General features: G+C 43.3%; 1 protein-coding gene across 18 annotated transcripts in view; it reads left to right on the top strand.

Moving 5' to 3' along the window:
• LOC134226237 (ryanodine receptor) overlaps nucleotides 1-17556 on the top strand; it is a 160702-nt gene extending 143146 nt beyond the window's left edge. For 13 of the 18 annotated variants that reach the window (XM_062706877.1, XM_062706875.1, XM_062706870.1 and 10 more), the window contains 4 exons: nucleotides 12559-12652; nucleotides 12715-12972; nucleotides 13142-16651; nucleotides 16710-17556. In XM_062706877.1, coding sequence (XP_062562861.1) covers nucleotides 12559-12652; nucleotides 12715-12972; nucleotides 13142-16651; nucleotides 16710-16925 — 4078 coding nt within the window. In that variant the 3' untranslated portion in view covers nucleotides 16926-17556. Of the gene's footprint in view, nucleotides 1-12103; nucleotides 12214-12558; nucleotides 12653-12714; nucleotides 12973-13141; nucleotides 16652-16709 lie in introns of all 18 variants that reach the window. The other 5 variants (XM_062706879.1, XM_062706881.1, XM_062706874.1 and 2 more) reach the window with 1 other exon arrangement.
• Nucleotides 17557-26875: the final 9319 nt, after the last annotated feature.

Here is a 26875-nt window from a genome sequence, read left to right as displayed (position 1 = left end):
GTCCCGCTCCCTACATATTTTTCTACACAGGGCTGGTAGCAAGTCACTTTTTAGTGACTTGGTCACTATTTTGAGCCTAGTCACTAAAAAGTCACTATTTGCATCCAAAAGTCACTAAAGTCACTATTTTTCGGAAAATGGTCACTAAAGTTTTTTTTTTTTTTTTTTTGTGGTTAAAATTCAGTTTTATTTTGTCATTATATGTACAGTTTTTACAATTGTAGTTCAGCGTTTTCAAATCAATTTAAATCTAATTGGAACATTAAAGCATCTACATCAATTCTATCGTTACACTCGTTAACAAAGACGATGTACTTCACAAACAAGCGGAGAATTTCCACTCGCGCAGCTCTTCCAATTCCTGGCAAAACAGGTCTCATGAGGTCCTCGAACGACAGTCGCCTCCAACCATTCGTGTAGCCGGCTAGCCTCTGCTGTAGGACCGTCCAGGCCGGGCCGACACGAGTGCAGCTACAGAACTTGTGCTGGAGCGTTTCAGTTGCCTGTATGTCACAGTGTTGACAGTTCTCGTCCGCCACCCGTTGCATCACGTGCAGAAGCTTCCGATGTTCGATTTTCCCATTCACCAGCAGGTAAAGTTTGGATCGCTGCGATGAGGAAAGCTCTTTCATCCCAATATTTCGCCACGCGCGTGGCCAGTCAAGCGCTGGACTGTTTCGTTCCACCTTTGGCAGTTCGCTTTGCTGGACGAAGTGCCGGTGGATCAGATCGGCGGAAGGGTTTTGTTGGATATGGTGGGGAATTTGGGATAAATTTGATAGGATCGATTTTAGGTCAGGATTGTCAATAGAAATTGCGGGCGGGGAATTGCGTGGAATAGAAGGGATTTATAATAAGGAATGGAGTCGATCTCTTTCAAGTGTCTGTTGGTGGCCAGACTACGGCTTTTGCATGCCAAAACATGCAAATTTAAACCGCCGTGCTCCTTCTTGCGTATCAACTGCATAATGGGAACGCGCGCAGCCATTCCTCTCCACAGGAATGTCCCCATCGTTGCTGTTATTTTCGCTGTGTGGACACCAAGCGGAGACAGTACAGACGAAAGGTACCACAGTCTCGATGTGCCAAACGTGTTCAGCATAATCACCCTCTGGTGAAGAGTTAGTGTGCGCAAGGACTGCAGCCACATTTGCTGTGAAAACTTGCCCACCAGCGCATCCCAGTTGAGTGTAGTCATCACTGATGACTGATGACTCATCAGCCTAATCGAGTTGGCGAAGGTAATACCCAGAATCTTGACTACGTTGGCTGTTTGTAGCCACTGGGTACAAATTTCGTTACCTTGGAAAACGCCAACGCTCACTGCAACCGTCTTCCGCAGATTCAATTTTGCGCCGGCGGCAAGCCCAAAGCGACGAAATATTTCATTCATCGCTTCTATTTGCCACGATGACGTCACAACCACGCTAATATCGTCGGCGTAGGCAACGAGTAGATCATCCCCACACACTTGCTCAAGCCTACACACCAGTGGATGAAGATAGAGCACGAACAGATGCATGGACAACGGGTCGCCTTGCCGCACCGACCGTGTGATCTCAAACGATCGAGAGAGGTGCCCATTGATAAGCAGCCGGGATGTGGACCGACTGGCTATGTTCGAGAGAAGAGAGATGAGTTCCTCGTTGAACCCGAGCGACCGCATGGTTTCGAAGAGGAACGAGTGCCGCACCCGATCGAAGGCGTTCTCCAGATCGAAGCTGATGAGCTTACCGGCGCGACGGTGGTGACGGAGATTGGCGATCCGATCTTTCAGAGCGAGAGTGGCCTGGAAGATGTTTCGCTCTGCGTTTGAACATTTCTGTCCGTTGCTTAGGACGCGGTGGGCCTGCATAATGCGTTCCATCCTGTTTTCAGGATGCGGGAGAGCAATTTATAATCGCTGTTGAGCAGCGATATGAGCCGGTACGCTCGGGCTGTGCTGTCGCCTCCCTTCTTCTTCCCTAACACGATGACGCCCTCCACGAAGGCATGGGGAAGATTTCCGTTGAGTGCTTCATTCATAAGCATGTTCAACTCACGGTGGATGACATCGAACATCCGGAGATAAAATTCTCGTGGGATCCCGTCGGCACCGGGGGATCGTTTGGGTGCGCTCGCCCTGATAGCAGACAGAATTTCTGCTGTTTGTATCTCCTCCATGCACGCTTCGTTTAGTGGGTCGTCCGGTGGGATAACACGTTCGCAAGCGAAATCGTCCCCGTTGTTGGCATTGCCGTCATTTTCTGCGGTTTCTTCTGAGTAGAGGCTCGAGAAAAAATCAAACAGATTTGCCTCGATCGCTTGAGGCTCGACGATGATTTCGTCTTCTCCCGTCTGTAACTGCGTGATCGTGGTTTTCTTCCGTCTTCTATCCCCCAATTGGAAGATTGACATTGGCTCCCCTGCCACGTGCGTCTCGTTGATGCGCATGAACATGTGGGAGAAATTACGCTGCAGTGCCAACATTTCTCCTTTCAGCCGGTTGATGGTGGTTATGGTTTGCGGCTACAGATAATAGCCGAGGTGCTGATGCGCGTCATGGAATTCCTCGAAGACGGTTCGAGATTTCCACTTGAAAAAGGACTTGATTTTGGCTTAGCGTACGACAGCCACCATTCCATCCACGACCCGTAGTTTCTGCGCTGCCGGGTCCAATATTGCCACTTATATCGGAACTCAGCAACGTTTTCTTCGGTTAGAAGATGCGGTCGAAGAGCCCAGAAACCGCGCCCGGGCTCATGTCCCAGTGGAGGGAGACAGAGTCTGAGCGTTAGCGCTTTGTGGTCTGTAAAACAGCAAACGTGCGTGTAGGCGGACTGCAATTTGTCGCGAAGACCGCGGCTCACGTATATCCGATCGAGGCGAGATCGCGCGTTTCAACAGACATACGTAAAACCGGCATCACGTGGACATAGCTTCTCCCACACATCATATAGCTGCAGCTGCTGTACAGCGGTTTTAAGAGAAGGACTGGTCTTCGGGCTGGACGAATCGCACGCACGCAGCACGCAATTGAAATCTCCAGCTACGATGACGTTCTCGGTGTGGTGGCGGAGATAATAGGCAAGCGTGCCATTGAAGAACTCCTCTCTAGCAGCGCGCTGAGCAGTGCCGGAGGGAGCGTAGACGTTGCAGATCATTGTGTCGTGCACTCGCAGCGCGATTAGTCGGCTGTCCAGGCTCTTCTCCACGTGAGTGACATGGATGTGCTCCTTCACCGCAACAGCTGTGCCTCTCCTCGTGTGGTCCACATTCGCGAAAACGACAAAGCCAGGCAAGGAAAGCTGTTCGTTCTCGACTTCCTGCAGACACACGATATCGAGGCTTTGGCTGCTTATGAAGGTTCGGAGTGCGTTCAGTTTTGTGGGGTTCGTGATCGTGCCGATGTTGATGGATGCGAGGTTGTAAGACGTGAGAGCCATTTATGGAAGAAAGTCCACATCCTGCTCGTCGTCACCGTCGTTGCATCGCTGTTTCTTGCCGGGCGGGCGTCCTCGGCTTCGGCTGCTTCTCGTCGATGTGGATGAATCGTCCGTGTCGTTGCCGGCGGTTCGGTCTTTCGCTCGCAACGCGTTTGCTGGCTTTTTGAATATGTCAACCAAGACCACTTCAGCGGTCTGTGGTTGTGTGCGCAACGACGACGACGTGCTGCGCGCGATTTGTGTTTGCAACGGGTTGGGAGACACCGTTCGTGCAATGGGCGCAGTCGGCTGGCTTGCAGTTGGGTTTATTGAGCCAGACGGTTCGGTCTGACTCGACGGCTGTGGCAGCTCGGGGAAAGCCTCCAGCGATGCTGGTGGTGGAGCGACAGAACGCTGACCGACCGGTGTGGCGCTCGGGGGTTTTGCACCGTTCGCCTTCTTCGGTGGTTGTCGTGGCCCAGTTTGCTTCGCCACGTTCGCATAGCTCTTCTGGACTAGCAGCTTTTTGTTCTGGACACACGATATGCCAGTATATGCTTGCTCTTTGCAGTATTTACAAGAGACGATCTGTCCCTTGTAAACAATGTAGGCCTGCTGTCCATCGATCGTTACCCACGAATCGATGTTTCGATGGACTAGCATTCGGGCCGACCAAATGCCGAGCGGTATCCCACCGAACTCGAACCCTTCTCCCCATGTTAGCTCTCGCAGCGAAAACACTTCACCGAACGCACTCAAGAATTCCACGATTTTTTCTTCGGGGACGTTTTCTGGCAGGTCGTGCACTTTAACCTCTACACATCCATCTTCCATGGTGATGCGAAGCTTGTATTTCTTGCCCCCATGCTCCACTTCATGCTTCTCGTCATGTTCTTGCACTATTCGTTGTGCGAGCGCCAGGTTGCCAACCTTGACGAACGCACATTGTTCACCTCTGTGGCACTGTAGTCTCAACACTTCTTCTTTCTTCAGGCCGAGTACCGTGCGGCAAAAGCCGTGAACCTTTTCGAATGACGGCTTCACCGGGAAACTCGAATAGTCAATACGAAAAGTATTTTCTCGCCTCATCGCGGATCACTAAAACGCGCGACGCGGCACAGACGGAATCGAACTTTAACCACTGTAAACGATCACTTGACTTTCCAAGAGCGCAATCGGAAACACGTCTGCACGTCTCAGAAGCTGAGCGGTAACTGAAAGTCACTATTTTCGCACCACTGTTTGTAAAAAAAGTTCAAAATAAAAATCATTTGTATCTACCATTATCATCAACCAAATCAAAGGTAAATCTGTTAGCAAAATATATAAAGTTTGAAATTGCTCCAAAGCCGTCTTATGAAAGGCAGAGTGGGTTCGAACCATGGACTTTGGGATCGAGAGACACACAGACAGACCACTCAGCGAAGCTTGGGCATACGTTTAGGCAGCGCCGTATATGAAGCGCAGAATTGTTACGACTACAAGGATTTTGCGATTTTCGTGGTTTTTGCTATTCTCGCGGATTTGATGCGGATTTACATAACGGATTTAGTTTTGGCTGGAAGTTTAATAAATAAGGAGCGTAGGGTTTTGTTTTCGATAGCAAAATGTCGTTGAGGAGGGACTCCACATTTGAAAGTCTATGCTTACATTTTTTTTTGGATATTTCCAAGCCATTATTGAATGCATTACCGTGGGGCATCGAAATCCGTACACTTAAGCACCTTAGTATATGAAAAAGTCATTAGAAAATAGGAATCGAGTGTAAATAAAACGTTTGTCATTGACACAGGAGCATGAAGGCTTCTACTTTTGCAGTGTTTCACATTTACTCATTAAAAACTACGAAAACATGATAAAATAATGAATAAAATAAACTACACATGACTCGAAATCCGTCCACCATGTACGGATTTAGAATCAAAGGATCAAAATCCGTACAGCTATTTATTAACTGAATATTTAAATTGAAGCAGTCTGATTGACTAAACTACCAGCGTAAATAGTTCGATACGCACCTTGAGAAGCGATCCCTTCGATTTGTATTCCGCTTATCTTATGTAATGGTTCGCAATCAGCAATTAAAACACAGTTACTTTTGGTGCAGTTATGCTCTACCCGAAAACAATATGGCGGCAAAAACAACGCGTTTGGTGGGTGGAGATCTGTTTTTGATTTTTGTTGTTTTAATTTAAATGCCTTCTTTCCATTTCAATTACTTAAAAGCTTACTGCCAAGTATCTGAACAGGATAAGATAACTTATTTCTACATTAATTATCTTTAACCCCCTTTAATTTATTGATATCTAATGAGGTGGACGGATTTCGGTGCTGTACGGATTTCGGTCCCGCACGGTATACCCTTGAGCACTCGTTTAACAAGCATTTTAAGGGTAAGAAACTTCACTTGTTATCATTTTTATCGTTTCTGAATATCCATTTTTTGTCACGTCAATTTTGACATAATTCCGAGATATTTCTTAGTTTCTGATTGATTAACCCCTCTAGGACGAATCACACAGCATGATATTGTCGGCATAGCACCCATTAGAAATTCGGACATCGGGACTTCCGATTTGTTTTCGTTTGAACTCCTGGAGAAAGATTGCATAAGGATTGAAGTATTTTCTGCACAATTTCTGAAAAAAACATCCTAGAAATTTTCGCAAGGTTTTCCACAGAAAATTAACTTCCAAGTTTTGCATCAAATTCAAGATTTTGGATCACATTTTACGAAACTTGAAACTTAGGAAACTTAGGTTCGGTAAAATTCATGTTATATATGAGTTAATGTTTTTAATGAAACCGAGATCAGGGTCTCGAAAAAACAAATGGCAAATGGACTCTTCATTGTATTTAAATTTGTTTCAATTAAAAATGTTATTTTAATTATTAAAAACTGTATTTTAAAAATGTCATCATAATTTTGGATTCTTTAAGTTTTTTTTAACAATTTTTCCTTATAAAGATTCATAAGCTTTGTGATTCCAAATAATTCTCTGTCTAGTAATTAATTAGATCATTTTATTGCTTTTTTGCCGAAAAACCGTGTTAATTTTTGTTCGAATGTTCACACGTCTAACTACATAAAAAATTAGCGAAAACCCAATCCAAAACATCGTTCTAGCACTTTTTCATACTGTCTTGCAGCTGAATCATCTATATACGGTGAAAATTTTGGGAATGTATTTTGTTGAGACAATATTTTTTGATCGATAGTAAAAAAGAACGCAAAAAGAGAGCACACGGCCCGCAGTAGTAAACCTCATGATATTGTAATTTTTGTCTTCTCTTGATTTCTCATAGCATTCTAATAAGGATTCGAAAAAACATGATATCCCTAGTTTCCGATCTACTACGAGTTACACATGACCAATACGAATGCAACTCAGCTCACTACCTGGTTAGTACTTCATATACTCGATTAAGTTGAAAACCGGAATACGGGACTAGCGAAGTTGGATTTTTCTCGCAATATATTGTTAGTTATATAATTTAGTTAGATTAATATAATATAAGTTAGGTTTAACGTACATATATGTACGTTAAACCTAACTTCGCTAGTAGCGCGCCAGTCTAACTAGGCCCTAATTAGACTAGCGCGCTACTAGCGAAGTTAGGTTTAACGTACGGATTGCGAGAAAAATCCAACTTCGCTAGTTCCCCATTTCGGTTTTCAACTTGACTAGCGATACAAAAGTCACTATTTGGTCACTTTTTCTGCTTCTGAAAGTCACTATTTGGTCACTTTTTTCGTCATCGTTGGTCACTAAGTCACTATTTTGAACGGCATTTATCGCTACCAGCCCTGTCTACATGTTCACGTACGTCTTTAGTATATGATTCCAAATCAAGATCTTAAATTCCTTTGAAAAATTAAAGTTATTGCAATATTTTTCCAGTTAAATGCTTTGTTTTGATATACAGAAAATGTTCATCTCGAGAAGTTTATCGTCCTATTTGTAGATGGGACCGTGACACCTTCTTTTCACTCCTAATCTTCGTAATAACACTGCAACGCTCTCGCCAGTGCCTACCGTATTTAAACAGCTCACCTGGTAGTTTTCAGCCGGCTAAACTACTTCTGGATTTCCTGGAGTCCTAGAGCTGGAAACCGTATGTCCTGCGCGCGTGCTCACAGGTTCGTTACCATACAGCCATCGCTGTCTGCCACATCGCCAGGTGCTCTTCGTAGTGCCACCACCATCTCTGGATCACCTCACGCTCGTTAAGAAGAACCTTCCAGTTTATGTTCTTATACATGTCCTAACATATATCGACATAGGGAGAGGTAGGGAGAGTAAATCCTGAAAAAAAAACTCAAAGGTGCAGCCCAACCGGGTTGTACGCAAAGGTGACGTAGGACTACGTAGCTATACGAAATGGAGGGTATTTTCCGTCATAATTTGTGTAAATTTATTAGCATTATGCAAACTGCTCGGAGGTCAACCGAATCAAAAAACTGAAAGTAGCTCCCAGTTGGATGAACCAGCCATGGAAAAGGAACGACTCATCGGCCGCTTCGCCACTGAAGCCACTCGCCTATCTTTCAGTGGATATCATCAGAATCCTAGAAGACATTATGCTCAAAAATGTAAGGGATAAAGGAAAAATAATCGGAGGTGGCGCGAAACCAAACACAAATATATTAATTTGCAACGTTCGACTTCCGCACGCGATGGAGCGTACATGCATCGTTTTCTATAGCGCTGGTGGCAAAGTGAGCGGGACTTCAAGAATAAATTACAAACAGTCCTTTTCAGGGCTTAAACTATTCATCCAAGAAGAGGTTTTGACCGTTGGGAAAATTGTTTACCCAGACAAACAGACTGTTCGGCTGTTTAAACGACAATGACGATTTTGGAAAGATTTATTGTTTTTAATAATGCGCCATTTGAAAAACTAAGGCAGCTAAACGACATTTTCCACTAAGGTGGCGTCTTCATCGATTTGGCCGTCGTCGACGGAAAGTGAAATTTTCTGGCAAGATTCTTTGGTTTTGTTTCGTTAGTCATTAGAAATGATATCGATTTTTTCCGGGTTACCATCGTTTGGCGACGACAAAAAGTTGCCCTTTGGTAGCACAACCACAAGCGCGCGTCGGAGGGAGATGATGCAATGAGTTTGTTCAAATGGATGGCGTCAGTAGCAGTCAAATAGAATTTCCTCACAAGATTTTGATTTGTTGTTGAGGTTGAATGACGACCACCAACGCAGACTTCCACCACCAATTCGATGATTTTCCTTTGAAAATGCTACCAGAGCGCCTTCGTGCTGCTGTGTTCGCTCCGCTGCGTTCGCTCTGCGTAAAATCTTGTTCAACCACTCTCTGCGGAATACCGATCAAAATGGCTCGCGCGCACCGAACAGCAGCTTTCTTGTATTTAATAAATTAAGCCCGTTAGCCCCGCCCCTTTGTGATCTGATATGGGTGTAAATGTAATGTGCACTCATAACGATTAATGAAAAGGCGGGGCTAATGGAATTACTTCATTAGATATAAGAAAGCTGCTTTTCGGCGCGCGCGAGCCATTTCGATCGGGTTTCCACAGACAACGGACCGTTTGGAGAATGATAAATTCCAAGAATCCAATGAAATTTTCTCGCAAGATTCTGAACTTAGTTAGGGTAAAAGACCCAATAGTGGAGGAACTAAGCACGTTCCACCACTGTTTCTTCGCTTACACCACATCTATATTTCATGTTGCTTACCTTAAGTACTTATCCAACAGCTCATCAATTATATTTTAAACGAAAAGTATCCCAAACGCTGCAGAAATCGTTATTGTTACCTAAAATGATACCTCCAATTGTTGGTGCAGTGTTCCATTAGTTGCGGTATTTTTTAATTTGTGCTCCTATAGTTACGAATCCCATTGTTTTCTTATGGAGCTCGCAACTATTGGAACTAGGAATGGGCGATACCGATACGATATATCGGGAATCGATATTTTCGCTCCGATTAATCGATATTTCGTATCGATTTTTTTAAGTTCGATATTTGACTGTATCGATTTTTTCTAGCGGATATCGGATTTCGATTTTTTGAATTAAAAAATATAGCACATTAGGCACAATCTGTTAAAACTGCGAAACAGCGAAACTTTGATGTGCGATTCGATGACCTGAAATGAAAAATCTAAACTACCCCTGTTTTTTTTTTTTTTTGCTCGTGCTTTTAATTTTTCGGGCGTATCGATATATCGGAATATCGATGTTTCAACGCCGATATTTTTCAGCATCGATTTTTTGACAATAAAAACATCGATTCGGCAGTATCGATATTTTTCCGAAAAACGCCCATTCCTAATTGGAACACTACCGCAACTATTGGTGCAAAGCCGAGAAAAAGATATGGTAATTTAGTGATACTTTACCGATTTGGAGGGATTTTCTTATCTGTTTTCTTTTATTTCGAGTAATGACAGGTCAACAAATTGATAGACAATATGGGTTGCTGCGTTAAATACGTAGATTTTGTTAAAATAACACTACCGCAACCATAGGAACACCCACGACTATCGGATCTTTTGCCCTATGAGATGTTGTTTATCTAAAATGCGTATTGTTGCAAGGAATGACAACAGAAATTTGACTCAAGACGAAGTTTCTTCATATTACAAAACATTATCTTTCGGCATCTGTCTGTCCGAGCGACGTTCACCGATGGGTGGTTGCTGTAGATAGTTTCCACTGAGGTGGCGTCTTCATTGATTTTATACAAAAGAAGGTTGATCCGACTATCCGAAATAAACTTTCTTCAAAGTGCAAAACTCATCGTAAATAGCGAATTTGATAGCGCGTCGGAGGAAGATGATGTAGTGAATTTTCATGGATGGAATCACTATTAGCAACCAAGCTACCACGCCAAACCCGATGCCACCGAAACAGTCTATTTTCGCAATTAACTCTTTCTTTTCATAAAATGTTGGTCCTGAGAAGAACCAATTTTCTTTTCCCAATGTTCCTTTCCAACTAACTGACACCACAATTTGTAATAAATTTTCACCATCGGCACTGGCGGTGCGGGATAGCCACAGTGCTATCTAATTCCATGAAATTCTGGTTCGCTGAGGTTGAATGATCTGCAGCAACACATCGAGAACCACCACCAATGCGATGGATTTTCTTTAAAAATGTTATTAGCGCCTCCGTGATGCTGTGTCCGTCCCGCTACGATCGCTTTGATGCGTCTGCTATGCGTAAAATCTTGTTCAAACTGAGGATTAGATCCAAACCCGCAAATGATTGATTTTTGATGTCTGTGCTAGTGATGCATGTACGTGATTGGTTAGTTTACCTATTTCTAAACTTTTTATCAATTATCGATAATAAATAGTTAAAAATCAGTATTTTCAAATAAATACAAAGAAGCGTTGACTCATCCTTGATCGAATGGTCCAAAAAAATTGAAAATCCATCGAGAAACGGCTTAGATATTAAAGTTTAAAGTCTATCATATTTTCGTGACGGTCCCTGATTTTCGCAATCGTAAAGTGTACCCCAATATAGAAAACACAGACGTAGTCCTACGTCAAAATTGATCAGAACACAACGAGATAGAGAGGTTATCGAGATATAGAACGCAAAAATGTATGTTAATTGGAGGAACCGATAAACCCATCAACAACGAGATGTAGATAATCGACTGTAAATATTAAAACTTTGGGTTCTCCCATCGTCTTCATATCATTTTGAAAAAGTAGGATTTTTTGTCAAAATGAATTTCCTACTTCGATCAACACCTACAAGATCTTCAATGTTCTTTTAGACTTTGGGCAATTCTTCAATAAATTAATATTCCACTTGATATTTCGATGACAACATAAACGACTACAAACTAAACGCATATTCGTTGATAATTTGATAATAGACATTCACGTGTACGTTATATCTATCGTACACGTGTTCCAATCCATTCGGTTCAGTGCGAAGTTGTAAACTATTGCTGCTATGTAGACCACTATAAATAATTCATGCATTACATTTCTAACTCTAAGTTATGGGCAATGTTAGTTTTGGAAAGGATTGTAGTTTGCATATATTTTAATTTTTCCGCGCTATCGATAATTCGATTTTTTATATGAATAAGTTCGCGTAAACTATCGATAAACGATTATCAGATATTCCAATAAATAGTGATATGAGTATTTAGTTTTCTCTAAAAAAAGACGCAGTCTGAAACAAAACTTTGTGCTGAAAAGTTTTGCATATAACCAGCATTTTTCCTAAACATTATTTTGTGGAACCTTTTTTTTATTTTTGACCAATCACACCAAGGAATGTTCTTATTTTTTTTGCACTACGTGTCATGTTTTTGAGAAATAAACCACAACATAATTCAGCCAAAAATCCCAGCAAGCCACACCTTTTTGGTATCTCCTTTGTCTTGGTCCATGGATAAATTTCGCTATGGGTGGCATAAAAACTTAACAAACCACACTGCACGCAGTTTCGTTCCTTACACGCACAACAAGGAAGCATTCATCCGCACGCACACTAAACAATGAACGCACCGCCCCACGGTCTTACTTTCCGAAATTTTCTCCCTCGAGTTCTACGCTTCTCCGTTCCGAGAACTACCGATTGATGAGCCACTCTCAACACACGCACACTACCACACCTCCATATTGGCTAAAAAATGAGATTTACTAACCGCATTATGATCTACTAACTTGGATACCACCGACTATATATAGGCATGCCGACCAAAAGGCAACCGATTAAATGTGAAACAAGTTTTGTCACAAGCACGACGCAAAATGGCTGTTGCATGCATAAGATCAAAACCAATGTATAGATTGAGCAGGTGACTTGTCCTCTATTATTACTACTATGCGCTATTGGTGTCCGTATTTCACCCCTCCCCCGTACCCCTCCCACTTGATTTATTCAGCGCCTGGAAAGTACTATGGAAGCACTCGTTATCCGTTCGTTAGTTTGTCTTACTTTTCGTTTGTCAGCTTCATTATGTTTTCTCTAGTAGCGAACAAATCTAAACTAGAACCCCTGCAAATCGTTCAGATCTAACCTCTTTTTTGTTTGTTATGTTGTAGTTTTCTTTTGTGTTACGGTTTGGCTTGAAACTGAGCTTGTTCAAGGGCTTTTACTAATAGATACCGTTGTTACGGGGATGCGCCCCTGATTTCCACAGACATCGAGCCTGTAACATCTTCGCTAGGACCTACTCCGAACTATGGCTGGAGGACGAGAATGTTGGACAAGAAGTCATGATTGAAGACCTTACTGTAAGTTGAGTCCCAGATGTGAACATTCGTTCGTATTTCTTATGTTTATTCTATCCGCTCAGCAAACATTCGAAGATGCCGAGAAAAAGAAGAAGGAAGAGGAAGAGGAGGAGGGTAAACCCGATCCGCTGACTCAGCTGGTAACGACCTTCTGCCGTGGTGCTATGACGGAGCGTAGCGGTGCCCTCCAAGAGGACGCCCTGTATATGTCCTATGCGAGCATTGTTGCTCGATCGTGCGGCGAAGAGGAGGAAGAGGGAGGTGACGAAGAAGAAGGCGGCGGTGGTGGTGGTGAGGATGAAGGAGGTGCCAGTATTCATGTAAGTGTTTTACACATTTGTCTTTCAACGCTCCATACTAACCTCTAACACTTCCAAACCTTATCTAACCTGAAAGACCATGGATAAACTGATAGTAAGATATCTAACCTAATGAATACGCGAGCCGTACTTTGAACAAAAATAATCTAATCGAATAATATCTTTGCAGGAACAAGAAATGGAGAAGCAGAAATTGCTGTTCCATCAGGCCCGCTTGGCCAATCGTGGCGTTGCCCAAATGGTCCTGCTACACATTTCCGCATCCAAGGGTATTCCCTCGGACATGGTCATGCGAACACTTCAGTTGGGCATCGCTATCCTGCGGGGCGGTAACATCGACGTCCAGATGGGCATGTTGAACCACCTGAAGGAGAAGAAGGACGTCGGATTCTTCACCTCGATCGCGGGTTTGATGAACTCTTGTAGTGTGCTTGATCTGGATGCCTTTGAACGCAACACCAAAGCCGAGGGGCTTGGTGTTGGTGCTGAAGGGGCAGCTGGTGAGAAGAATATGCACGATGCTGAATTCACCTGTGCTCTGTTCCGGTTCATCCAACTGACTTGCGAAGGCCACAACTTGGACTGGCAGAATTATTTGAGAACTCAGGCTGGTAATACCACCACCGTTAACGTAGTCATCTGTACTGTCGATTACCTGCTGCGACTTCAGGAGTCCATTATGGACTTTTACTGGCACTACTCCAGCAAGGAATTGATCGACTCAGCTGGTAAAGCCAACTTCTTCAAGGCCATCGGTGTTGCTAGTCAGGTATTCAACACCCTTACTGAAGTCATCCAAGGTCCTTGTACACAGAATCAGCAAGCGTTGGCCCATTCCCGTCTATGGGATGCCGTCGGAGGTTTCTTATTCTTGTTTTCGCACATGCAAGACAAACTCTCCAAGCACTCCAGCCAAGTCGACCTACTGAAGGAATTGCTCAACTTGCAAAAGGATATGATCACCATGATGCTGTCCATGCTTGAGGGAAACGTCGTGAACGGTACGATCGGTAAACAGATGGTGGATACCCTGGTCGAATCGGCTTCCAACGTAGAGCTGATCCTCAAGTACTTCGACATGTTCTTGAAATTGAAGGATCTCACTTCTACGCCAAGCTTTACGGAAATCGATCCCAACGGCGATGGATGGATTTTACCCAAGGACTTCCGGGAGAAGATGGAGCAACAGAAGAGTTACACACCGGAGGAAATTGACTTCCTGCTGGCTTGTTGTGAAACCAATCACGACGGAAAGATCGATTACATTGGTTTTGTTGATCGCTTCCACGAACCAGCGAAGGAAATCGGTTTCAACTTGGCGGTACTGTTGACAAACCTTTCTGAGCACATGCCCAACGAACCTCGTCTGGCCCGTTTCCTGGAGACTGCTGGATCAGTTCTGAACTATTTCGAATCGTTCCTGGGTCGTATTGAAATTATGGGATCGTCCAAGCGCATCGAACGAGTGTACTTTGAGATCAAGGAGGCCAACATCGAACAGTGGGAGAAACCACAGATCAAAGAATCTAAGCGCGCATTCTTCTACTCGATCGTAACTGAGGGCGGTGACAAGGAGAAACTCGAAGCGTTCGTCAATTTCTGCGAGGATGCTATATTTGAAATGACACATGCGTCCGGACTGATGGCCAGCGATGAAGACGGCGGCAACGTACGGCGTGAGGCCGCCTTCACTTACATTAGCGAAGAGGAAGAAGAACGCGCCGCTAAGGATCCAATCAAGCGAACGATTCAAGCCATCAAGGACGGTCTGTCCTACTCGGTATACATGATCTCACCATCGAACATCAAACATCAGATCGCGGTGCTGCAGTCGAAATCATTCCCGGAAATTATCGTAGGCTTCTTCAAAATGATCTTCTACGCGTTCTACTATTCAGGCTTTGGGGTATCGGTTATTATCAAGTATTTGGTGAACATTCTAATGTCATTGATGCGAGGATCAACTCAGGAGGAAGAGGAAGTGATCGTGGAAGTTGAACCGTCGTTACTAGCGTTACCACCGTTACCAACAGAAGAACCGCCTAGTACGGTACAGGCATTTGGTTTGGATATTAGTAAGGAAGAGAATGGGCAATACCGCATGCAGCCTCATGAATCCCCTGCTTTGAGTCCATCATCGTCGGTGGAGGAAACGGGTGAGAGTAGTCCGGAGGATGGCGCTGCTGAACTGTCGGCAGATGCGGCCAGCGCTGAACCGCCGATGACTCTGGTTGATCTTCTCGGAGGTGAAGCTGCCAAGCGAGCGGCTCAAGAACGATCGGAAGCTCAGAAAGCCCAGGAAGCTACTTTGGCTAACATCGAAGCCGAACAGAAGAAAGCATCTGCTGACACAAAAGAACCGGCAGCTGTAACGCAGATCGATTTTTCGAAGTACACGAAGAAGGCAGTCAGCTTTTTGGCTAGGAACTTCTATAACCTGAAATACGTCGCTTTGGTTTTGGCATTCGGTATCAATTTTATGTTGCTGTTCTATAAGGTTACAACACTGGATGACGATGAACCTGCGGAAGGATCTGGCGAGGATATGATGGAATTGGCCTCAGGACTTGGCTCTGGATTGGTTGAAGCTGTTTTGGAAGGTGGTAGCGGCGAGGGTGGCAGTGGAGATGGTGGAGACGAAGGTGACGGAGAAGATCCACTGGAAAAGGTCGAGGTGGATGAGGACTTCTTCTACATGGCACACGTGATGCGGATCGCTGCCTTTATGCACAGTTTGGTCTCGCTTTGTATGTTGATTGCGTACTATCATCTGAAGGTTCCGCTGGCTATCTTCAAACGCGAAAAGGAAATTGCTCGACGACTGGAATTCGACGGACTGTTCATTGCCGAGCAACCGGAAGACGATGACATCAAATCACACTGGGATAAATTGGTTATTTCAGCAAAGACGTTCCCAGTCAATTACTGGGACAAATTCGTCAAAAAGAAGGTCCGTCAGAAGTACAGCGAGACCTACGATTTCGATTCAATATCTAATTTGCTTGGTATGGAAAAGAACGCTTTTGCTGCTCAGGAGAGTACCGAAGGAGGTGGATTCTTCCACTTTATTGCAAACATCGATTGGAGATACCAGATCTGGAAAGCCGGCGTCACAATCACGGACAACGCTTTTCTGTATTCGCTTTGGTATTTCACGTTTTCGGTTATGGGCAACTTCAATAATTTCTTCTTTGCGGCTCATTTGCTCGATGTGGCCGTCGGTTTTAAAACTCTGCGTACCATTTTGCAGTCCGTAACACACAACGGCAAACAACTGGTGCTGACGGTCATGCTTCTCACAATTATTGTCTACATCTACACCGTAATTGCGTTCAACTTCTTCCGAAAGTTCTACATCCAGGAAGATGACGATGGAGAAGAGGGAGACCGGAAATGTCACGACATGGGCACCTGCTTCGTCTTCCATTTGTACAAAGGTGTCCGAGCGGGTGGTGGCATTGGTGACGAAATTGGAGACCCAGACGGAGACGACTACGAAGTGTATCGAATTCTATTCGATATTTCGTTCTTCTTCTTCGTTATTATTATCCTGCTTGCCATCATCCAGGGTTTGATCATTGACGCTTTCGGAGAGCTTCGTGATCAGCTGGAATCGGTTAAGGAGGACATGGAGTCTAACTGCTTTATTTGTGGTATAGGCAAAGACTATTTTGATAAAGTGAGTGCTCGGATGAATTGGTAAAGGAATCATGATTAAATTTGTTTCTTGTTCTCAGGTACCTCACGGGTTCGACACGCACGTCGCTCAGGAACACAACCTGGCGAACTACATGTTCTTCCTGATGCATTTAATCAACAAACCGGACACGGAGTACACCGGTCAGGAAACTTACGTGTGGAACATGTACCAGCAAAGATGTTGGGACTTCTTCCCCGTTGGTGACTGCTTCAGGAAGCAGTACGAAGATGAACTGAGTGGTGGTGGCAGTTAATTAGCTGAGTAACATCAACAAACCGGGAAAACAAACCAAAAGTTATGAACAAACGAACAAAAATCAAACAATCAACCAATCATTTTAAAGACATTTTTTCAAAGTTTCATCTTAAAATTAATGAGATCGACTATTCCAAAGAAATTATTATCTTTCACGAGCAATCTTTCCAAAATCAAATGTCTTAAAAACGTCAATTTGTAAAATCTAATTTAGGGAAAATTTAAAGAATTGAAAATAATTGAGCCAACATTTCTCCTAGAGTAAGCGTCATACCTCGGGTATTTTTTTCATGATTTATAATTCGAAGTAACAGACAGAACCTATCTCATCCAGATCATTTCTCATGTTTACACGAACGAGCTATTGTTATAGCATATAGTTGGATATCTATATTTTTATTCTTTGATTGCACAAACATTGACGCGTATTTCTCATTTATGTTACTATTAAGTTTGATTGATCATTTTGAAATGGTTCTGTAACAAACCGTGACAAATCAAAGAATGTCTAGGAGAAATCTTCTACATGCGAACTCAGTAGATAATATACACAATGATCACTTTTTATCTAGTTGAAAAGATTCTATTAGGATTAATAAAAACAGATCGACTACTTATGAGTAATACAACGAGGTTTTTATTGTATCACATCACCATGCACTTGCATCCATCTTTTGAACAATTTGGAAGAGCGCGGACACTTTTTCAGAAATAAATTTGTACCCGTTGAGGTCTCAGGTTTAAGCCAATGCAATATGAAACACCTGCTCAGCATGCCATGACATTCAGTGTAATTAAGACATATAAAATACGAGAAAGGTAAAAAGGATTTGTTGATATCAGATCGTAAAGCAAAAAGTCATTTCTCTATCTCGATCTCACCTACAGCCACATTCCATAAAATATGGGCTAATTGAAAAATAAATAGGAGCAGTTTATGGAAAAAAAGGTAGGCAGATTGTTTACCGTTTTCTATGAGATTTCCTCCAAGTTTCCAACATGTACGGCAGCAAATTTGCCTGGAGATACTGAAGACTGACGGCAACTCAACAATCCAGTTCGAGGCAGCAACACGATCGGTCGTGTTTTTACCTCGCTAATTCCCCTAAGGTTTTTTTGTTTGTTCGTCCGCTTCATCGCGGTGCCGTTATTCTCTCTCAAACCCATCATGGGAGATACCGAAGAGACTTCAACAACTTCTGTCACGGCACCAGGAACTGCCGCATGGAGCTGCGCTGCAACAAGTGTTCCGAACCCCATCCGACCGACGAGTGAAACAAGATGAAGATGGCCCATCCCAAGTGCGCCAACTGTGGCGACAAACATCGGGCTGCCCAAAGCGAGCGGAGTTCCTGGAAATGCGGAAGAAGGCATCCACCAGGACCCTGCCGAAGAAGAACCGTTTTCCTGCACTTAACGAGGTAAACTATCCGGCCATGGTGGCTCCCCGACGAGCAATTCCAATCCTTCCACCATTACAACCGCACAAGCGACTGGCAGCAGCAGCTGCGTCGGTTCAATAGAGGTAATAAACTATAGAGGACGATTGTCGTTGCAGTGGAAATCACCACCTCCGTTGAACTTGTCACGTTCATCGTAGCTTACTGTCCCACACATGTCAAAGGGATATACTACCGCTAACCGCAAGTCGAGCATATCTGTATATGGGCCTCCATATACAGATGTGCTCGACTTGCGGTTAGCGGCAGTATAGTCATGCTTACTCGGCGGCAGGGGTCGTTCATCATCGCCGGAGCTTGGAACTTCGGTGAATCGGCACAATTTGACCCGGCGTAACTATCACCATGTCGACTGGGGTCGGTTTCAACGGTGCGTGGGCGCGAACATCGACTACCAGCGGCATCCGGTGTCATCCGAAGACGTCGACGAGCAGCTGCACGCTATCTAGGAGACGCTCTCCTTGTGGGGAATAAAGTGAGTCTGAAAAATGCATTTGCATTTGTTGGTTACATTGATGGATAAGTGGAACGTATTTCTTATTTCATGATAAAAATAATGAAATAAACTAAAATATTTAAAAATGACATTAATAGAAAAAATGATAACGAATTTGAAATTCAATCTCAGTAGGCTGACAGGAATTCTAGATGATTCGAACGGTGAAAATAAACGATCATTCAGTGTTATGTTTTGAGGCGTGAACATGCGAATTATCCTTCGGTATTCTGCGCTTGTTTTCGTTGGTAAAAGGCAAATCGGAAGACGGATTTGCTTGGCTACGACAATGACGTAGTCGTTGCTCCCTACAAGGTAAGAAAGGTCAGCAGTAGAAGAAAAGCTGAATGAGGCAAAAAATATGGTAAGCCTCCCACGTGAAAAATATGGCAAAAAAAATGATAAGCTATGATTGGTGAAGGGTAAAAAAAAGGTAAACCCCAGACGAGATATGGCAAAAAAATAGTGGTAAGCCTCAGTCTGAAAAAATGGCAAAAAAATAATGGTAAGCCATGCTATATAAAAGGCAAAAAATAATGGTAAGCCTAAGTAGGAGATAGAGAACGGCAAAAAAAAGATAAGCCATGATATGCTAAGGGCATATAGAAAGAGAGAGAGAACGCGAGAAAATAATATGGCAAAAAAAATTAAGAAAAGTCATAAAAAAAATACATCGGATTTGGATTGGATATAGATTTGATTTGGATTGGATTTGGATTGGATTTGGATTGGATTTGGATTGGATTTGGATTGGATTTGGATTAGCTTTGGATTGGATTTGGATTGGATTTGAATTGGATCTGGATTGGATTTGGATTGGATTTGGATTGGATTTGGATTGGATTTGGATTGGATTTGGATTGGATTTGGATTGGATTTGGATTGGATATGGATTGGGTATGGATTTGATTTGGATTGGATTGGATTTGTGTGGAATGTGGATTAAATTTGGGTTAGATTGGTTTAGCTAATGGTTTAGTAAATCAATAGTTTAAACAGAATTATCTGAGCAATTTAAGGACAGCGTCAATGCTTTAGAGCCACAGATCATAAATTCACAGCTGTTATTGATATATAAACAACTGCGCCGGTATGAAATAAAGAATTCAATTAAATGCATGTTTTCGTATTAACAGCTCCAAAAAAGAATTCCTAACCGAAAAAAAGAAAGAGTAGAGACGGTGAATATTGTGGGGAATAAAGTGAGTCTGAAAAATGCATTTGCATTTGTTGGTAACATTGATGGATAAAGTGGAACGTATTTCTTATTTCATGATAAAAATAATGAAATAAACTAAATAATTTATAAATGACATTATTATAAAAAATGATAAAGAATTTGAAATACAATCTCAGTAGGCTGACAGGAATTCTGGATGATTCGAACGGTGAAAATAAACGATCATTCAGTGTTATGTTTTTGAGGCGTGAACATGCGAATTATCTTTCGGTGTTCCGCACTTGTTTTCGTTGGTAAAAAGGCAAATCGGAAGACGGATTTGCTTGGCTACGACACTCCCTAGCCCACGAGCTTGGACCAATGAATCAGGTAAGCAACACCCTAACCATTCATACACTCACCAAATATTTGATCCGTATGCAAAATTACAATCACAAGCAGTACCAGCGTACTGGGTTGCCTACGCTCAATAGCCGGTGCAATAGCATGGCCAAAATTATCCGGGCCAGAATGGTGGACCTCAGAAATAGTGATTTTTATAATAAGATCCGCGTTCTCCCAGACTATGCTAACCCGTTCTGAAAGCTAACCAAAATTCTAAAATCCAAGCCTCAGCCCATTCCAGTTTAGATCCCACTAGACAACAATGACTCTAATGATCACTTGATAGCTCTTGCAGAGAAGGCAGCCGAAATAAGTCATCACTTCATCAGCTCACACAATCTTGAACATAAAATCGTCAGTACGCACGAAGCAGCCGTCAATGAACATGCTAACAACATCCTTTAGTCACCCAACGTCTTCTCGGAGTTGGAGATCTCAGCTGACGAATTGACGGCCTACATCTAAAAACATGAAGGCTTCAGGTTTCGACAACATCCTGAATCTCAAATTCAAACACACAAGTGCTCCGTTTTTCGAGCACCTTTCGCTGCTCTTTATTCAGTGTCTCCGTCTTGCTACTTCCCATCGTATTGGAAATCAGCGAAAGTCATCCCCATCCGGAAGCCTAGGGAGGATTCTTCGTCTCCTTCTCTCAGGACTATCCAAGCTATATGAAAAGGCAAATCACAGCCGGCTACTTAAGTCTGTTGAACACCACAACATCTTACTCAAAGGACAGTTGATTTCCGACGCGATCAATCCACCGTGCACCAACTTACCCGAGTTGCCAACGTCCTCAGACGGAGCAAGTCTGTCTCTAAAACATCCGTCATGGCCTTACTCTATGTCGAGAAGGTGTGTTCGACAATGTAGGGCATGATGGCCTGGTGTACAAACTACATCGCAACAATCTTCCCAGGTGCCTGGTGAAAACCATCAACCAATCCAATTTAAAATTATTACAAGAAAATGTGTTATAATAACTGGGCCAAATACCATTACCTTCGACGGATGATAGGTTTTTCGTTAATGACAGCCAACATACGGTGAATCAAACTACAAGGCCGCCAAGGAGATCATGGAAGAATTCAAGACAAAATTTTCAAAACGACTTATCTGCTTTTGAAAACAAAGATTCAAACGACGATTTGACGAATCCAATAGCTCTCCCACGCAAACCAACACTATCAACAAGTAGCGGAAACTTTCACCTACCTATTGGTGGTGTTGGTTTGCGTGGGAGAGCTATCAGATTCGTCAAATCATCATTTGAATCTTTGTTTACAAAAGCAGATAAGTCGTTTTGAAAATTTTGTCTTGAATTGACCTTTCCCGTCAAAAATTGTATCCCGTTTTATTGTCTCAGTCGGTTCTTTAGCTTATTTAAGGTCAACTTTCCCAAAGAACCCATATTTTTTGAAGCCTCTAACTATTTTTAAAATCGAAAACAAAAACCGAAAAAGTGCTGCACGTGTGAACCGGCCTGAAAAATTCACCCGATGTTCGTTCAAAATCGGGCCAATCTTAAAAAACAGCACTTTTTCGATTTTAAAAATAGTTAGAGGCTTCAAAAAATATGGGTTCTTTGGGAAAGTTGACCTTAAATAAGCCAAAGAATCAAACGTTTAATTCGAGCGAATCGTTCATTTCACGTCAATCTCTGATTTGACGATTTTGGACCTTAACTGCAACCGTAAATAAGAAGGACTGCTGATAAAGTGGATTCACGCTCGCAGAAACTGAATATAAATACTGAAAACTGGATATAAATACTGAAGGTCTGTCTCAATAGACTAACGCAAAATGAACTCCCCCAAGAAATTATGACGTTTGAGCGGGTCGCATACTTACTTGATACTTGATGGGCTACAGCTCTTCGATGAACCTACGCCGAATGGAGTATCCTTCTCCACTGGACTCGATCCTGGGCCAATCGCCTCCAGTCGCCCTGAACATTGAGCGCCCTCAGGTTCTCTTCAACTGCAAAAAGCCATCGTGAACGCGGCCTTCCACGAAGTCTGCGGCCTCTTCCGGGTTCTCTACTAAATATTATCTTCGCTTCGCATACGAACAACGTGGCCCACCGTAGTCTGTCGTGTTGTATAAGCTTAACAATATCCAGCCCTTTATATACCTGGTACAATTCGTGATTCATGCGACGCCGCCAGATACCGTTCTCCTGTTTACCGCCGAGTATTGTCCGCAGCACCTTACGCTCAAACACTCCGAAAGCTTGTCACCACCCCCTTGGGAGGGGAGGCCGCATGAGACGGAGGACAAAAAGTTAAGAAAGGCCGGTCAAGATGGCACTGGTCCCCATGACCCACTTACCACAATCAGCCTGAAACAAAGAAATGGTTCGAACAAGTGGAGCCAATGGCGAAAAGTACTCGGAGCCGCTCTTAATAAAATTAAAGCATAAATTTCACATGCAAATTAAAAGAAGTGTTTATTAATTACTTACGTTCTATTTCAGCTTAAACCTAGGGAAAAGTGTTAATTTGTGTGTGTGTCAGTGTTGAAAGTGTATCCCCCGGCGACGATGGAACGTAATGCCTGCCCGGGCAGACCGATGAACTGCACCAGCAATCTGCCGGCCATCCACAGCTGCCGCTTTGCGCCACATTCCGCCGGGCGATTGGTGTTGGCGGTGAAAAGATAGGCCGATCTCAAGCAATCCGTCTTCACTCTAGCACTGCATTACGGTGGCATATCAGTGATGGAACTCAGTACTGGGCATTGGTGGCTAAAGAGTGAATAAAATAATTAGCCGTGAATTTCACTACTTTGGGGTGCACTACCTTGCCCCAGCCCGCCACTAATCACTTGTCCACCGAGTTTCACCTTCACCGTTTCTTTTGCCGGTCAGGCACCGTAGCACTTTGTAATTTCGACTTGATTGATTGCAATCTATTGCTAATCACGCGTGCTGCCTGCTTAGCAGTTAACCGACAACTAGCCCAACATTTGCTTGGTCGGTGACTTCGTCTCGGCTTTGATGGTGAGCTTATTCTCTTATCTCTTGGGGAAGTGATAAGAGCAGCGATTGATGTGGAGCGAGAGATCTTTGGATGCTGTGAGATGATCGTGGGCAGAGGGTTACTGATGACGATTTATGGTATCTCATGGTCGGTTGCACCAATTGGTTCGTATGTAGGGCAGCATTTCAGCTCGTAATCTTTCCATAGTCCCTTTCTCGGTTGGATGTGGACTCTCTCAACGTTGTTCTCATCTATATTTGGACTTTATTCGTGTTCTGTTGTTGTGTGTTGTACGTGTAGTGTATTTAACATGGTAAGATTGATTTCTGCTTCAATTAGTTAAGGGTACATAGGGGCTACATTGATGCCCTCGCGAGGCCGTTGGAAGTGTGCAGGTTACAAGCTCTCCGATCAGCCTCCTTTAACGTCCATGTTTCATGGCCGTATAAAGCCACCGGAAGAATCAGAGTAGTATACAGCGCGAGTTTTGTTTTCGTTTGCAGACTACGGGACTTAAGCTGATTACGAAGTCTGTAATAAGCCCTATTTGCAGCTGCAATACGCGGGTAACATCATTATCGCACGTCACTAATGTTCCAAGATACAAAAATTCTTCCACCACTTCAAATTTTTCACCATCCAGCACCATTTCACTACCACCACCACTAATGAACCCACGTTGATTGCCAGCGACCATATACTTTGTTTTGCTGGTATTGATCGTGAGTCTAATCCTCGCTGTCTCCCTCTTAAAAGGCACAAAAGCTTCTTCCACGGCACGGCGATCAATTCCGATAATATCGATATCGTCCGCAAAACCCAGGAGCATATGCGATCTTGTAATAATGGTACCGCTTCTTTGCACGCCAGCTCTCCTAATCGCTCCTTCGAACGCTATATTGAACAGTAGATTCGAGAGTGCATCACCCTACACCCAGAAAAATATCATCGTAAGGTTTACGTGAAAACCACCATGGATTTTTTCCACAGCACTTTTCACGTAAATGCTACAGGACGATAACATAAAGCAAAATATGTCAAACGTCAAGTAATTTCATGGTGTTATTAGATAAATATTACGTGAAGGTCCCCTTCAATGACTATATTTCCAAATGAAGAATAATAGATTTTTGCGTAGATATTGTATTATACTGAAAAATACTTTGAAATACGTGATATATAGGTATAAAGGTAAATACGGAAAATTCACGATCGTTTTTGTTAAAAAAAATATACAAAATAACAAACATATTTATTAAAAGGTTCTTTTATACATATATGTTTTTGAAGAATTTATGCACATGGCTGTGATGATTGAGGATTGTTATGATCCAATCTGCATGACAAATATTGGGCTCTTCAATACAAAAGCGGATCGAGCAGCGCTTAGAACGACTAATGTGGAGTAGCTTGACGGGGGTGTGGTTGATGCGGTCGACGGAAATGAGTATAGCTGCTGGTTTGATTATTTGACTGCAGTCTTGTGTGACTAACATAAACAGAACCGTTACTGTCGCATTTCCAGGCATTCTGTTTGACTTTTCGATGGAGCTCGCTCCCGAGTACTTTTGTTGCTTTCTGTAATGGCCACGTATCATGAAAATTAACTTCATTATCGATTTCTGGGGTTTCAGTTGCTATATCCGCTTTCGCCTTGGCTTCTTGTGCATGATCACTTCATCAGCACGACAACCATTCCTTTTACAAACTATAAGAACAAAAATTCAATTAAATACAGTTCAACAGGTTGGTAGATTTTTTCTTACGCTTGAAAATCTCCCACAGATATCGAGAACGGTTGAAGAATCCTAATCTAGAGTTCAGCCATGTTGTATTTTCACTATACTTTTTCACAAAGGAAAATCACGTACTTTTGACAGCTATTATGATGCGTGCATATTCACGTAGTATTAATATGACATTTAGGTAGACTGCAATAAAATATTACATAGATGGCATATGATGTGCTGTGATTTACATCTGACGCACATAAACTAGAGGAATATGAATAGATTTCCTATTTAAGTGCGCATTCACGTACATTTAACGTTAGAATATTTTTGAGTGTACTTTAATCCATCTAAGGTAACAAATGACGTCGATATTTCATCCGCAACCCTTACACTTGATTTCGATCCGTCCAACGTTATACGAATCAGCCGTATCAGTTTCGCCCGAAAACCGTTTTCAAGCATAATCTGCCATAGTTCATTCCGTTTCACTGAATCGTACGCCGCCTTGAAATCAATAAACAGATGATGTGTCTGCAAGTTGTACTCCCGGAATTTATCAAGGATTTGTCTCAGGGTAAACATTTGATCCGTCGTTGATCGGCCCTCACGAAAACCTGCTTGGTATTCGCCGACGAAGGACTCTTCAAGCGGTCTCAATCTGTTGAACGGAATACGGGACATAATTTTGTACGCCGAATTAAGGAGGGTTATTCCTCGGTAATTGACGCACTCCAGTTTGTGCCCTTTCTTAAAGAGAGGGCAAATGAGGCCGTCCAACCAGCTAGCAGGCATTTCCTATACAACAAAGTCTCGAAGTGTTGCTTCCAACTGGCAGCCACTTCGGTTTTATATGTCAGCAAATTCCCTTGTTGGTCGTTGCACATGACGGGAGATGGCGCTGTCTTTCTCCGCACGCCATTGACAGTCTCATAAAACTTTCGCATATCATTCTGTCCCATTTTTTCCTGCGCCTCGCTAATCACTTGTTCTTCGTTTTTCGGCTGCTCTTGCTTCCTTGTACCGATCTCTATTCGATCGGGTACCTGACACCAACATCCGGCTTCTGGCAACGTTCTTCTCGTCTGTCACTCTCTGACACTCCACATCGATCCAACCCGTCCTGGGTCGCCTCTGTGCAGTGCCTACCACTTCTCGTGCTGTTGTGCTCACAACTCCATGGATCGACTCCCATATATCGTTGATGTTGTCGCTAACGTTGATTGCACTTATCCGTTCGTCGAGCTTCTGGCGGTACTCAGCCGATACTCCTTCCGCCGACAAACGCTGGATATTGTAACGCATCGTTCGCTGTGATATTTCGTTCGATACAGTTGACAACCGTGATCAAATTTTACTGACAACGAGGTAGTGATCAGAGTCAATGTTCGGACCTCTGAAAGTCCGCACATCGATAACATCCGAGAAATGGCGCCCATCCACCAGAAAATGGTTATCTGGTTGCAAGTTTCACCATTTTTGTGTCTCCAGGTGTGCTTTCGGATATTCTTTCGTGCAAAGTAGTCCATGGCCTACTTTGGTAGGACTACGTGGTAGTGATGGCCATCCCTCTGGCAGCAGCGAAATTTACTAGCCGTAGGCCGTTATCATTGGTAGCGGAGCGAAGGCTCTCCCTACCGATTATGGGACGGAAAAAGTCCTCTCTACTGACCTAAGCGTTAGCGTCTCCGATAACAATTTTCACGCTTTGGGCACT

This window comes from Armigeres subalbatus, chromosome 3, assembly GCF_024139115.2.
Source record: "Armigeres subalbatus isolate Guangzhou_Male chromosome 3, GZ_Asu_2, whole genome shotgun sequence".
NCBI lineage: Eukaryota > Metazoa > Arthropoda > Insecta > Diptera > Culicidae > Armigeres > Armigeres subalbatus.
Note: the sequence above shows the minus strand (reverse complement) of the source record. Positions and strands in the feature narration are given on the sequence as shown.